General features: G+C 40.6%; 1 protein-coding gene across 2 annotated transcripts in view; it reads right to left on the reverse strand.

Annotated features, from left to right (window-relative positions):
* Positions 1-4,139: 4,139 nt before the first annotated feature.
* The window catches only part of LOC108718280 (runt-related transcription factor 2), an 88,813-nt gene continuing 77,030 nt past the window's right edge, over positions 4,140-15,922 (reverse strand). For both annotated transcript variants that reach the window (XM_018265999.2, XM_018265998.2), the window contains one exon: positions 4,140-6,037. In XM_018265999.2, the coding sequence (XP_018121488.1) occupies positions 5,562-6,037 (476 nt within the window). In that variant the 3' untranslated portion in view covers positions 4,140-5,561. The remainder of the gene's footprint in view (positions 6,038-15,922) is intronic.

Raw genomic sequence — 15,922 nt, forward strand, 5'->3', positions numbered from 1 at the left:
TGTGACCATATAAAGGCACAAGGCTGCAGGCTGAGTTATACAGGGAACTCTGAGTATCACTCATGTATTATAAGGGATAATGTACCCCCTACTGTAAATGATAAGGATATTAGAAGTCACTGAGGGGTTGTTCTGTGACCATATAAAGGCACAAGGCTGCAGGCTGAGTTATACAGGGAACTGTGAGTATCACTCATGTATTATAAGGGATAATGTACCCCCTACTTTAAGTTATAAGGATACTGAAAGACACTGACAATTATCACGCCCACCCCCTAAGCTCCCACTATAGGTATAGGCCTACTGGTGCCTATAAATTAATTGCACCCCTGAGTCACTGAGGATTTTCATGAAAAATGGGGCATGATAAAACTCCAAGGTGATTTCTAATATCATTTTCAATGTTAGTTGAAATACCTAAAATGTAATAATGATCTAATTAGCATAAAAGTTTGTAAAAAAATAATTTAATTTCTCATGGAAACCTGGTAAATGAGAAAAAATCTGGAGGAAGTGTAACTTCAGGGGAAAGGTAAATGCCGTTCTTTTTGGAAACTGTGTGAATTCTGGGAAAAAGCAAAAGAGCAACTTTCAGTTTGGCAGTTGTATTTAGTTTTCTACATTGTCCTCAACAGTTTGACTTCACCAGTCCCAACCAATCGAATTTTTTCAAAAAATTATGGTTACTGTATCGACTACCTGAGAGCTGGAAACATAATGCAAATTAATGTTGGCATGTTTTTAAAATGTACCACTTTTAGGGAGACAAGATTAATAAGGGTTAACACTGGGAAAACATGGAAGAATGGGACTAGGCATGGGGAAAACATGCAAGTCGTGCAAGTGGAGCATAGTATGAAAAACAACACTAAAGGGATTATTTATTAAAGTCCTAAAACTCGAAAAATTTTAATTTTTTTTACTACAAAATCAGACTTTTTAGTGGAAAAAAAAATAGAATTTTTCAGGATTTATTATACCCTGAGAATGGAAAAAGTTCAAATCTGAAAATCCCAGACCTGCCGAGGTTGTATAAAAGTCAATGGGAAAATTCCCGAAGATATCCTGATGTGTGCTGGGTTTCATGCAATAATCCAAAGATTTTGTGGTTTTCAAGCAAACATCTGAAAAATTAGAACAATTCGTTTTTTTTTCATGATTTTTTTGAGTTTCTTCCTGCACAGGAAATTTTCGGAAAAATGTATTGATAAAAAAGGGGAATGGATTTGGTCGGAGTAGTTTTAAGAAAATACTCAATTTTCAGATTTTGATAAATAACCCCCTAATTAATAGAACATGGCTATAAGAGAGGAATTGTGGGAAAGTGCAAATAAACAGGTAAACACAACTGAAGTTAAACATTCCTTTTAAATGTTAAAGGACCAGTAACATCAATTTTTTTTTTAAAAAAAACCATTCGTTAGTATACAACTTAAAAAAACCACAAAGGCAAATAAAAAGTAAAAATAAAACATCTTTATTACGAAATAACTGACTGAAACTCGGATTGCGCTCCACTTCAGAAAAGGCGTCAGGGCGACAATCCATCGTGGGACGCTCGATTTCTCCTCCCTGGCTATCTCCTATAAAGAAGGCAGGGAGGAGAAATCAAGTGCCGCACGATGGATAGCCTTTTCTGAAGAGGAGCGCAAGCAGAATTTTGGTAAGTTATTTCTTAATAAAGAGCATCAAAGTAAAATCCTTCAACTTCGAATACCGAAGTCGAAGGATTTACCGCAAATATTTTGATCGAAGGAAAAATCGTTCGATCGAAGGATTATAATCCAACGATCGAACGATTTTCCTTCAATCAAAAAACCTTTAAAAAGTGATGGGGAAGGTCCCCATAGGCTAATATTGGTGCTCGGTAGGTTTAAAATGGCGGGGTATGTAGTCAAAGTTTTTTTTAAAGAGACAGTACTTCGACTATCGAATGGTCAAATAGTCGAACGATTTTTAGTTCGAATTGAAGTCGTAGTCGAAGGTCGAAGTAGCTTATTCGATGGTCAAAGTACCCAAAAAAAACTTCGAAATTCGAAGTTTTTTTAATTTGAATCCTTCACTCGAGCTTAGTAAATGTGCCCCTTAGTGATTTCAAAGTTTCATTTGTCTTTGTGTTTTTTTTTTTGTTTGTTGTGCACTAACTTTTCTGGTCCTTTAATATAAACTATTATGTTATAAACATCATTCGCCGTCATAGTCAATGATAAGAAAATGCTGGTTTCGGGCCAACGCTGTGAATTCGAAGCAACAAGAAAGTCGTAACGTACCAACCATTTTATCGACCGTTGCAACTTGAGAATGTAACTGAACTGATTTTAGTGCAACTTCCCTGTAATTATGGGTAGGGGAAGAAGGTTGTAGCCAGCTTTGACTTTCTTGCTGCTTCTTTTGAGTATGACATGGTTGGATGTGATGTTCATTCTCATGCTCTTAATGTAAAGGACCATCTTTAACTCATTAGATGTGATTGGGGTTTCCGTACAATTAGGCTATATATGGGGCTGTGTTGCTGTGACCCAGCCTGATATATATATATAATGATATATATACCACTATATACAAAAGGGACCTCTTCAGGCAGAACAGTCACCGGGGCCCTTCTGTGAGTGCAAATCATAATGTATCTATTACCCTTAAAGGAGAAGGAAAGGTTAAAACAAAGTCTTATCAGAAAGGTCCATTTAAATATACCAGTAAACCCCCAAAGTAATTCTGCTCTGAGTCCCCTTTCAAAAGAAACACCACATTTCTTTCCTTCTATTGTGTACTCATGGGCTTCTGTATCAGACTTCCTGTTTTCAGCTTGCCCTGGGCAAGAGCATGCTCAGTTTGCTTCTCTTCCCACCCCTCCCTTCTCTACTGTAATCTGAGCCCAGAGCAGGGAGAGACTCAGGCAGGAAGTGATGTCACACCATGTTAATACTGCAGCTCCTATCCTAAACAAACAGAGTTTTAAAAGATTCTACAGAATAAATATAGCATTCTAGCTTGCACTATTGCGGCTAATCTATTGGCAATAAAATGCCTCCGTAGCTTTCCTTCTCCTTTAAACGGTCACTTGAGTACAAATAGGATGATAATCATATCAACAACTCAACTCAATCATTACATGGGAGTGATTATCGGTTATAATCAGAACTTGGTGATATCACTTGTGTCATGTGACTCATTGATCTTCTCTATTATAAGAAATAATGTACCCTACTCTTTAAATATAATTATATTTGAAGTCACCTCAAAGTTGCATGAAAAGTGGCCTCTTCAGTGTTGGACTGGAATACCGGGAAAACTCCTGGGTGGCCCATGTGTCAGTGGGCCTCTTCTTCTAGTCAATTAGCCTATTTCATGGTCATTCCCTGTTTCTTCATGGGAAAAAATGCTTAATAATGGAAGAATATAGTAAGTAGATATAAAAGACGAGGAGAATAAAGAGGTTGAGTGAGGAGAGGAGGAATAATAGTTTGGAAAGTGGGCCCATGGTCTACGGCAGGGGTCACCAACCTTTTATACCCGTGAGCAACATTCAAATGTAAAAAGAGTTGGGGAGCAACACAAGCATGGAAAAGTCCCTTGGGCTGCCAAATAAGGGTTGTGATTGGCTATTTGGTAGCCCCTATGTGGACTGGCAGCTTACAGGAGGCTCTGCTAGCACTATACTTAGTTTTTATGCAATTAAAACTTGCTTCCAAGCCTGGAATTCAAAAATAAGCACCTGGTTTGAGGACATGGAGAGCAACATCCAAGGGGTTGGAGAGCAACATGTTGCTGACAAGCTACTGTTTGGGGATCACTGGTTTAAGGTTTTCTGGTGGGCCCCTGACATCCCAGTTCGACACTGGGCCTCTTGCCTGTATATACGTTGTTCCCAAACTGTGGGGTTGGTTCCCTTAGGGCAGGGATCCCCAACCTTTTGAAACCGTGAGCAACATTCAGAAGTAAAAGGTTTTGGGGAGCAACACTAGCGTGAAAAATGTTCTTGGGGTGCCAAATAAGTGCTGTGATTGGCCATTTGGTAGCACCTATATGGATTGTCAGCCTACATTGGGGCTCTATTTGGCAGTACACCTGGTTTTTATACAACCTAAACTTGCCTCCAAGCTTAGAATTCAAAAATAAGCACCTGCTTTGAAGCCACTTGGAGCAACATCCAATGGGTTGGAGAGCAACAGCTTGCTCACGAGCTACTGGTTGGGGATCACTGCCTTAGGGGGTCCCAAAGTGAAAGGGAAGACCCATGTTGAAGGCCAATTAGGGTGAAATTGGAGGGGGGATGCATACCTACTGCTTTATATAGGAGAGTAACTATGTTGGCCAAGCTTTCTTATATCTGAAACTTGTTATGAATTAAGAGGAGGTCCATCAAATGCTGTGCTCCTCTTTGGGTTCTCTTTGATGATTACAAAGGGAGGCTTGCACCCCAAAGATTTCTGCTCTTTATGATTATGGAACTTCTCTGTGACTTCTAATATCCTTTATTTTTACAACAAGAGGTACATTATTCCCTTTTAATAGTAGTTCTGCAACTGCTCAGCTGTTTGCACACTAAACATGGACTGGCACATCAATATATGATAAACTGACGCAAAGCTTCATGGGTCAGCATCAATTCTTACCCATAGTGCACTGCACATCAAAAACATGAAATCTGTTCAAGGTTGGACAACGGGAAACAAGTACCTTTCTACGTAACCATAAATGAAGCATTATTTAACCAGTTTAAACCTGGGACCATTAGATGCAAATCAAACTTCACGGGAAGAGCTTTAAGTCTTGAAGACCATTTATAATAACAATATACATGTTTAGGGACCTGTCAGCACATTATAACATAAAGAATCACTTTAAGGTCCAAATATCTTTAAATAATTATAAATTAAAACTTAAAAAAAAGTCGATCCACCTCAGCAAAAGAAGAACATCTTCAGATTTTATACATACCGATAATTTAAAAAATAAAAATAGCCGAAGAAAACCAACGTACAATTGATACCGTTAAAGCGAGTATTGCTACTTTCTTATTGCATAGGCATTTTTTTAAAACTATTATTGCATTTTTTTTTTGGTTTTGGCATCATCAAAGCAAACATTTAAAACAAAAAGTTCTGTACCATGAGATTTACCCTTAAAGGCTAAAAAGGCAAAAGACTTGTTAACGCAGGACGCGTTTTGTGCAGTCAGATATTCCAGGGCTTCCCTTTTATTGGACATAAGGCACGCGCCACTTTGGAAATGGAATCTTCTTTCACCCCATGGTTGAGAAAAGAAAAGTCTTTTTAAAGCTTTCACAACCATTTTGGTGCTGAAAATTCTTTGGAATGGTAAAGTCGGACATAAATAGCAATCAAGAAATAAATGTTTTAAGGCTGTGTGTGCTTGTAACCATCTTATTTCTAACAAAATGGCAAAAATATTTTGCCAAATCAGTTCAGTTGCATATTTTTTACATTTTTTTATTAAACGCCTATAAAAGCTAAAAATAGTGACATCCAAAAAGTTTGTTTAAAAAAAGGCACTTCCGTATTATTTGGAAAAATGTCTTCCTATTGATTGTTCCGTCATCAGTAAGGCCTCCATACGGATTCATCCATTCGACCACTGGAATTTAACACAGTAGGAGAACTGCTGTGGCTTCCATCTGCATCCACGCCATCATTCTGATTGGTCAGATTGGGGTTTAGCAATGAGCCCCCGTTGGACGTGGTGCAGGGTGGTAGCATCCGAGATGGAGAACGGTCACCCCCGGGAACCATGGGGAACTGGTATGATCCAGATGATGTACCGTAGTAAAGGTAGGGAGTGCTACTGGTTTGGAATGGTCCACTTTGGTTCTGGGAGGAGCCTGGATAAGGGGGTGGTAGGTAGGTATGATAGTGAGTGGTTGCAGACATACCTAAAGACATCCCTGTGGTGACAGGGGGACTGTACGTGAATGTGGCAGGATAGTGCATTCGTGGGTTCGAAAAGCGACTTTCTGTTAATGATGAAATACTTGTAAACTGCCGCGGATCCGAAAATGGACCCAGTTCCGAAGCACCTAAAGGAAGAAAAAAATGTAAATATTAAACAGTGCCCAGAATTTTTGTAAAAATATGATGGTCTTTCAGTAAATCTGAATATAAAAACAATAAATAGGATTTCTACTCTGTACTTGGGATGTACCAGGACACAGTGTGCGGGGCTCGGCTGAACCATCACCGTAAAACGTAAAGGATTCCCTGATCTCTAGGACAGCAGCAAAATTCCTCTCGCTTTTAATAAAATTTAGAAATAAGTTTAAAACCATTGGAATTTTATTTAATGAATAAATATCGGAAAGCTGCATCAAGGGCCCGGGGTCTGGCTACAATCCAGCCGTGCTCAATGAGCTGTATCTTGTCTTCATTATCCCTCTACCTGCTGGAACTGGAACCCCCACATATATCTATGGCCGCCAGGTAATGTCACTTGTCATTCATTTTACAGCTTTTAGCCCAAATATGTGGTTTGCTGAAAATCATAAAAAAAAGTAAATTTCTTCCAGAATTCCTACACTTTAGCTTTCCGCTCTAAATTACCCCATGTCTGGTGCTGCTAAGCCTTCATCCCCATGTCACATTAATCGCCCCCTAATCCCCCATTAATTTTGAAAAGTTGCAGCCATTTTCCAGTTTTCTGTAGTCGGTTCCTATTATCTTCCACCGAGTCAAAATATATTGCGAACTCTATCATTTCGTTGAGAGGGGGGGAAAAGCCAACCTCCAGTGTTTGCTTAAAGGGGACCTGTCACCCAGTCATAAAAAGCTGTATAATAAAAGTAATTTTTAAATTAAACATGAAATCCAAATTCTTTTTTTATTAAAGCATTCATAGCTGCTGTAAACTCATTTAAAAATCTCAGCTGTCAATCAAATATTGCCTGCTCCTCCTCCAAGCCTTAGGCATAGAGGCGGAGCAGACAATTACTTTCACTTTCCATTCAGCACTTCCTACATGTCACTGCTCTTCCCACATTCCCCCGTTCTCTAATTCTCATATAATTGTATAACCAGGACATGGGGATGGACATCAGGTCCCCATTCTGGTGCACAAACAAGATTCTGAGATGATACAAGACTTGTCTTAATAACAGTGTCCACAAAATGGCTCCTGCCTGCTTGCTATAATTATAAATTCCCAGACTTAAGGAAACAAGATTCAAATCATTTATATAGTGTAATTAAAGTTCATTTTGCTTGACTAACATTATAAAATAGGATTTGGAATAATTTTTCCGGATGACAAGTCCCCTTTAAATTGAGTGCTCACAGAGAGATGGGGTTGTGACTTGTAGGAACAGTTTGGCATTAGCCCTGAATGGTCAACTGTTGTAAGGCTAATAAACACAACTGGTGGAGGGGCTAAACACAGATGCCTTCATAGTATCCTGTGGCTAATTCCAAGTATAATACCCCAGTACACATGGAAAAATAAATCTAGTGGCAATTTCATAAACACCTTCCAGAACACCTTGCATTATAAATGCCTTCCAAGTGCCCACCCATGAGCCAAGGGCTCACAACGAATAGATGTTGATGTGCTAGATTTTACGCTGAAGCTATATTATTGTCCTATGAGGGAATAAGAAAGGGCTAGTGGAGATGGACCATGTGTAACATAATAGCCAGAACACTACTTCCTGCTTTGCAGCTCTCTAACTCTGAGTTAGTCAGCGACTTGAAGGGGGGCCACATGGGACATAACTGTTTAGTGAGTTTGCAATTGATCCTCAGCATTCAGCTCAGATTCAAAACAGTTATAATCCATGTGCCCTCCCCCTTCAAGTCACTGATCGGTTACTGCCTGGTAACCAATCAGTGGAAAGCAAGAGAGCTGCAAAGCAGGAAGTAGTGTTCTGGCTATTATGTTACACATCCAGTCACTCCAGCCTTTATACATTACATTTTTGGATAAATAACTATATTAGATACATTTTTTACTTTGCACAGCCTATTTTTTTACCCAGTTTTTATTTTTATATTCAGCAATTCCTTTAACATTGTCATGGACGACAGTATTTGTCTTCTCTTCTCTGCCCTGGTGGTCCAGACTACTGAAACGTGCAAGGTTAATCTCTGCTACAGAACCCTCAGTGCAGAAAGACAGCAATGACACTTTCAAATCATTTTAAAACCAGAGTCGGACTGGGACAGTGGGACACCAGGAAAAAACCCGATGGGCCCATTGTCTTTTGGGCTCTGCCAGACCCGCTCCATCTTCTGCAGCGCTGGAAAAGATGGAGAGAATCTGTTGCACAGAGAAGTTTGTGGCTAGGGGCCCAGCCCGGGGATGGTGTGGGGGGGGCCTTGAGGCTGCAGGCCTGGTGGGCCCTGGGCCCAGTCCATGTTTAAAACCAATGAAATGGTGCGATCAGGGTCGGACTGAGGGGTCCGGGCCCCACTGGGGCTACTGTCTCAGGGACCCCTTGATCCCACCCCACCCCTCGCTGTGGCGCATGTGTGTGGCCTGAAGAAGGGAGATTGCGGCAGGAAGAAGTAGTGCAGGGAGCAGGTCTGGGCTGGCGGGGCCCATAAGAGACAGGGGCCCATCCTGGATGCAATGAATGTATATTGGGAAGTTGCTCAGAATGACAGAACACACAGCGAGAGCGACATGTTGAGACCACCTGAATGCTCCACGGTTAGAAATTGGAATTCAGATTTTTTTTTTCCGCTGCTGGTAATTAGTGTGGGCATTACACACACAGGAATAAAGGGAAACAGTGACTGTAGGGAAGCGTGCAAGCTCTCAGCCTTTCCTCCGTCCCCCGTCTGTTGTAAATCAAGTCATATTTGTAAATGAATGAGAATGTTATTTATATTGCAGGCAGTAGGAACTGGAAAATTGCTACTCTTTTCCTAAACTCTGTTCCTGAGTCATTAATGGCCTCTCTGCTCAGCAGAATCGCTCACAGCACAGAGTAGAAGCTGGCCTTTCTGCAGTTACCGAACTACAACTCCCACCTGCAGCTTTTAAATCCCAGTACACGTACTTCTGAAAATTTTATGTACAATATAAATATCACAATACAATGCTGATAAGTCACATTGCAAGACAACATAGAAACCGGTGCATTCGTCATCAGAATGATCATCTGACCTGTAGCATCAGCTCCAAACCGCATTTTTAGTGATGTGCGAATTTTTTCACGTATCACGTTTTTTCATGTATGGTTTCACAGCGAATCTCTGAGTTTGGCTGGAGGCAAAAAGTTTTGATATCACTCCAATTTGCAGTACAGCAGTAAAGAGTGACTGAAGTATATAAGAGCACAAGTCACATGACTGGGGGCAGCTGGGAAACTAACAAAATGTCTAGCCTCATGTCAGATTTCAAAATGAAATATAAATAAATCAGTTTGCTCTTTTGAGAAACAGATTTCAGCGCAGAATTCTGCTGGAGCAGCACTATTAACTGATGTGTTTACATGACAGTATCCCTTTAATGTGTTTTGCAAATTTTTCTTGTAGTTTCCTGAATTTTACAGCAAAGCGAAAAGGGAAAGATTCGCTCATCACTACTCATTTTCTGATGAACCCTAAGTTTAGCTTTTCAACAGTAGCCCAGACAGGGTCGGACTGGGTCGGCCCCAGCTCTTTTGGGCCCCGCCAGCTTATCTCCCTCCCTGACCTTGGCCGTGACACGTAGGAAAAAGTACGCACACGCCCATGCACGGAGGCAAGAGTTGTGGATGGGATGGCTTGGTGGAAAGAGGGGGCTCTGCGGATGGAGGCCCCTTGGCACTGAGCATGTGCAGTGTCACTGACCAGGGGCGCTGCTCCAATGAGGAGAGTTTCAGTGAGGCTGGGGGCAGAGCAATCCTTCCATAGGCTAATTACAAATGAAAAAAGGACTTCAGCCTATGAAGGATGGCTCCGCCCCCAGCTCAGCGTCACTGAAACAACGCAGAAGACTCGTAAACAGTGTCGAAGGGTCGGCTTAACGAACGTTCGCAGGGCTGGGGTCGGCTTTGAGGGGACTTTTAGTGGAAACTATTTGGCGTGTAGCAGCTCCTAAATATGGACACGTTCCTATGATTTTTATAGGAACGTGTCTTTATCTCTTTAATGGCCTGGATCATTACTGTTATAGGGCTGATAACCCTCTGAGCTGGTACAGTAAGTATAGTATAAACAATAAAGCAACACTGATCATATTAATTCATAGCCTTTAGTTTTCCTAAGGGGCAAGTCAACCCCAAAATAAAAATTTGCCTGATAAAAGAAAACATAATTCTAAGCAACGTTGCGATATATATTTGTTGGAAATGTCAGTGCTTTTAAAGTTACCTGTAAAAATAAAAAGATATTGAAAGCGGCATTTGTTTAACTCCTAGTTGTTGCAAAAGTCTTAGTTCCCCAGACGGGTCTGTTAATCAGCTACATTGTATCAACAGTCTGAGCCACCAGTGCAGACTATAGAAAGGGACAGACACTGCTTTCAATAGCAATACATCTGCCAATAACTTTAAATCCATAGACAAGTTGCAAGGAATATTTATTGCAGAATTGCTCAGAATTACAGTATGTTTTCTTTTACTAGACAAAAATTTATTTTTGGGGGTTGACTTGCCCTTTAAATAGAACGATGGACTAGTGGGTAAAGGAGTAGTTGATATAAGGTGCTGGTCATTTATGTGTGTTCTGCTTTCAGTGATTCATGTATACAATGTGTCACATACAAATAGTATTGTGTGCAGTCAGTACTGGCTAAATTGCTTCCTTCACTCCAGCCGTGGGTCCTCCAGCTGTGATGTAACAATTATTATGGTGGGCCCAGGATGATGGGAATTGTAGTCCCACAACAGGGGGTTTAGATTTCCACCTGCCTGTAACTCTTCACAGCTACTTTGCATTTCTATTGATATCTATGGATATCCAGGGACCGTGCCTTGGCAGCGCTCTGAGTATTGCATTTTATTATGGGCATCACAGCCAAGCAAATTACAGCAAATTTTATACATGGAAAATATTCCAGGGATTTTGCTGACGGAATGTTTCTGTACAACCATGGAATATAACAGTAGGGCCTTAGAAAATAGGAAATTCAAAAGACTCTCTATATAGCCAATCAAATGGCACCTCCATACCTGATGACATTATGTTGACCCCACACTGTGACCCAAAAACCCCAAAGAGCAAACCACAGAAAAATAAAAATGAAAGAACTGAAACCACTTTGTAAACTAAAGTTATATAGTGAATAAAGTACCCCCTATTTTAAAATATAAGGATATTACAAGTTACCGAGAAGTTCCATAGCCATATACAGGTCATGGAACTCCGAAGTTATTTCTAATAACCGAGGGGTACTTTACTTATTATAATACACAAGTCATGTGACAAAAATGGCATCACTAAGCTCCGTTTATAACTGATGACATCACTAAGAGCCGTTTATAATTTACAGGATATTCATGGCTTTTGTGTGTTATATAGTGAATAAAGGATTACTATTAAGAAAAACTGTTTTTATATGGTCATGAAACTCCTCGGTAACTTATAATATCCTGTATTTTACAATAAGGGGTACTTTATTCACTATATAATACACAAGAGCCATGACTATCCTGTAAATGATATCCTTATAAACGGTGCTTAGTGATGTCATCAGTTATAATCGCAGCTTAGTGATGTCATTTCTGTCATATGACTCACTAAAAAGTGTGTATTATAACAAATAAAGTACCCCCTGTTGCAAAATATGAGGATATTAGAATTCACCTCGGAGTTCCATGGAACTTCTCAGCGACTTTACAAGAGGGGGTACTTTATTCACTATATTATATCATATATATATTTATTATGTAATAATTAGTCTGGCAGCCCTGTCCCTACAGCAAGGCCCCAATATATCCTGCACCCGGCAAAGCTCCCCACATCCAGATGACAGGCAAGTTAGGGAATTGGTAAAGAGTGGGAGGGACACCTAAATGCCTCTGCCCACCCCTCAAACGTAGCTCTCTGTACTCAACTATTTCCAATTACTAAGCTAATAGTAAGTTCAACAGATTATTGGGACAGCCCTGTGATTTTGGCACATGAAATAATATTTATTTATTTACCGCCTGGGCCCCCCTGCAGCCGCAGGGTTTGCTTCCTCTATGGTAATGCCCCTAGCTATACCAAAGAATAGCCTGCTGGGGTTTTAGAATATTCATAATGATTGGCCAACCTGTAGCCAATCAGGGTACTGGATATTTATAGGGCTAACTCAACCTGTAGCCAATCAGGGTACTGGATATTTATACGGCTAACCCAACCTGTAGCCAATCAGGGTACTGGATATTTATAGGCCTAACCCAACCTGTAGCCAATCAATGCATTATAATGCGCACAGGGCTGTGCCAACCAGTAGTCAATCAATAGATTTCTTATTGCTTTCATTAGCAATAATACTAACATGGTTTTTTTGCTTTTATTAGGAAAAGTTATTTGGGAGTTTACATTTTACTCTTTAAGTCCCAAACCCCCTTTTGTGGAATAAAACCCAATGCTTACAAATGCATTTTCTCACGTTCAGTGAAACGTTTCATCATTTAGCCCAAACGAGTGAGATTTCTCAGGCCCGGCTATGGGCGTAGCATAGAAAACAGCGCAGTCTGAATATAAAGTCTTCAAACAGGACGTTTCTCATTAGGAGGAAATCAGCGGCGTTCCTTGACAGATTGATTTGGAACTGTAAAAACTGCAAAAGGGATTTGCTTTGAAACTAAATCTACTGTAAAAGGGAAGGGGGGGGATAAATCCAGTCCTCAGGCAGCTGCTTTCCGGCCACACACGGAGCCACGGCAGACATGTGACTCGCCTGTCACATCCTGAAGTCATTTCCAGCCTGTGCGTGAGCTCGGATTCTGCTCCGAAAAAAAGGGGAGACGAGATATATTGGGAAGGAACATATGGAAACACTTTCAGAGAATCCGTTTCCATGAAATTCATAACAAGCCGAGCGGCTTCAGATGTGGTTGTGAGAATGAGATAAGACCCCAAACAAGAGCAGACGGCAATCTTGTCCTCTCAGCATTTCTTTCCATTTTATATGAGACAAAAACATTGGATTTTTGTTAAATATTATTACAGTTAAATACAGCTAAAACCATCAGCAGCACCTGCCACTACTTGGGGGCAGATGCACTATAAAGCGAAGTGGCCGTCACTAGCGAAAATCCCCCAAAAAGACAATCCGCAGGGACATCGCCAATATACTAAAAGGTGTAGCGGACAATTCGCTAGAGAAAGAGCTCAGCGCTAATGAACTTTCGCTCCCTTTCCCCTGAGTTTCCTTCCCCAGGTTATACCTGGAAAACTCCTCAATCTTATGTCAGTGATATCATATTAAAATGCTGGAGTTTTTTCATATTTTAAAGTGGGATTATGTTTAAAAGTTGTAACTGTTAAATATTTTTTTAACCATTTCAAGCTCACATTTGTTTTAGGGTGGGCTCATGTCTAGAGCAAAAGAGGATCTCTTTTGTCTTTATAATTGCTTGTGTAGCGCTGTAGTAAACTGACTTGTGCTAGGGCAGTTTAAGCTACGTTCCTTGGAGGGCTGAGACCACCGATGAGCTCTCTTTCTCAGGGGTAAGCCCTCGCAGCGGGGTGGAGGCAAGGGTGTAGTGTAACTGTAACCTGATGCGATAGCACAATGATGGGCGCCAGTAGTTCTTTAACAGTTGAACAAACAGTTGAACGAACGGTATTTATTAACCAATAGCACATAGATCCACAATGGAGTATAGAACATACACAGCAGCATAAAGGAAGCATATACTCACAGCACGTATAGGCTGAATCCCCACAGGCTAGGGAATATACAGCAGAGAGTAAGTTGACAGCATGTGATGGGTATTGCCCAGTTTTCAGGATATCTTCCAGTGTCAGACTAGGGGAACTCCTGACATCCCTATCTCAACACATTAGTCCTTACTCTGGGTCAGTAATACCCTGGAATCTTAATCCTTCTAATCTCCTCGGCGGAGCCTTGAGCTGCTTAACTAATTAACCTCTCTATCACTCCTAGAGCGATCTATAAAACGAGTATAGCTGTCTAATTACTAGGGCCAAGGCGCCTAGGGTCGACACCACCCATTACCTTCCAGCCTGCTTGGTTGGGCTAAAGCAATGGACCCAGAGCACATGGTTCCTAAACCTTTTATACTCTGGCACAGTGCCATCTGGTGTACACTGTGTGAACTGCAGGGGTTACATAAGCACCAGGTCCCCATAAGGACCCACTGAGGTGTCCATATTACTAGGGATGTGCCTGTCTGTAAAGTGAAAGGGTGTCTAAGATTTTCACATCCCTACACTTGCTTGGACATTTTAAATAAAAAGTGGCCAGTTCAAGCAATTACTAAAGACATATTTATTAGAGATGCACCGAATCCACTTTTTTGGATACGGCGAACCCACCGAATCCATCACGGGTAAAACCGGGCAATTCATTATTTGTTGCTGGGACAGTCCCTTCAGCATAACCCCAGTTGTAAACACCCCATTAGTGCCCTGAGCATAACATATATATCCGTGTATCATGGGCTTACCCAGCGCTGGAGCCATCAAAGGGAAATAAACTATAAACCCAGATAACAAAAATAATTGAGCTCATTTCAGTGCATGTGTTCCACTCCACTGCAAGCTTTTAACACATAACTGTGATCTAAATCAAATACAAACAAATTGTGGCGAATAGCTGGACACCAATAGACAGTAGGTGGCCCTTTATTTGCCACTAAGCAAGCCAGTTCAGGAAGTGGCAACACTTGAAAAAGTAACCAAATTTGGTGTCCAGCTATTCGCCACAATTTGTTTGTATTTAAACTATAAACCCAGGCAGAAAACTGGCAGTTATCTATCTGAATGACCTGTATTTAATCAAAGATTTATATTTTCCCCTTAAAATAAATGATAATTTTCTATGGAATTCTGAAAAGTTAATCTTGCAGAGGAGAGGGCAGGGGGCATTTGTTACAGGGGATCAAGACAGAATTAGATCTGTCACGATATGGGATTGTGTGCCAGACATGATAAATAGGAGCGAGCGTTTGGCTGCAGTGAGCTGTGATTGCTATGGATAAATGGGAGCAGACTCACCGGCCTGGAACTCAATAGATCCCGACATGAAAGGAAAATATGAGCTACATCAGTAGTGAGAGTCATATATATCTTCATCTTGCTCCACTTTGTCCTGACACTGGGGGATTTTCCTTACAAATACAATAATGGGAATGGGGGGGGTAAAAATAATAAAAAATAAAGGGGAAAGCACTATATTTTGGTTGCACTCGTTAAAGGGGTTGTTCACCTTTAAATTAACTTTTAGTATGATGTAGAGAGGGATATTCTGAGACAATTTGCTATTGGTTAAAAGTTATTTAGCTTTTTATTCAGCAGCTCTCCAGTTTGCAGTTTCAGCACTCTGTTTGCTAGGGTCCAAATTCCCCTAGCAACCATGCATTCATTTGAATAAGAGACTGGAATAAGAATAGGAAAGCTCTGAATAGAAAGATGAGTAATAAAAAGTAGCAATAACAATGCATTTGTAGCCTTACAGAGAGTTATTTTTTTAGATGGGGTCAGTGACTCCCATTTGAAAGCTGGAAAGAGTCAGAAGAAGTGGGTAATTAATTAAGAAAACTATATAAAAAAAAAATAATGAAGACCAATTGAGAAGTTGCTTAGAATAAGGCATTGTATAACATGCTAAACATTTAGTTAAAGGAGAACAACCCCTTTAATATCGTTAGGCAGCTGAACTTTTCAGTTATGGGAATAGGCAGGGTTGTTTATACCAAACAGGCGCTCGAGGGCCCTTGCCTAGGGCAGCAGCTCTTAATCATTTGAATTAAAGTCAAATACTAATCAGGGGTTCCCTGTACTACCCCTCTGCTTACCGTTCCAATCTT

Source organism: Xenopus laevis, chromosome 5S (assembly GCF_017654675.1).
Source record: "Xenopus laevis strain J_2021 chromosome 5S, Xenopus_laevis_v10.1, whole genome shotgun sequence".
Lineage (NCBI taxonomy): Eukaryota > Metazoa > Chordata > Amphibia > Anura > Pipidae > Xenopus > Xenopus laevis.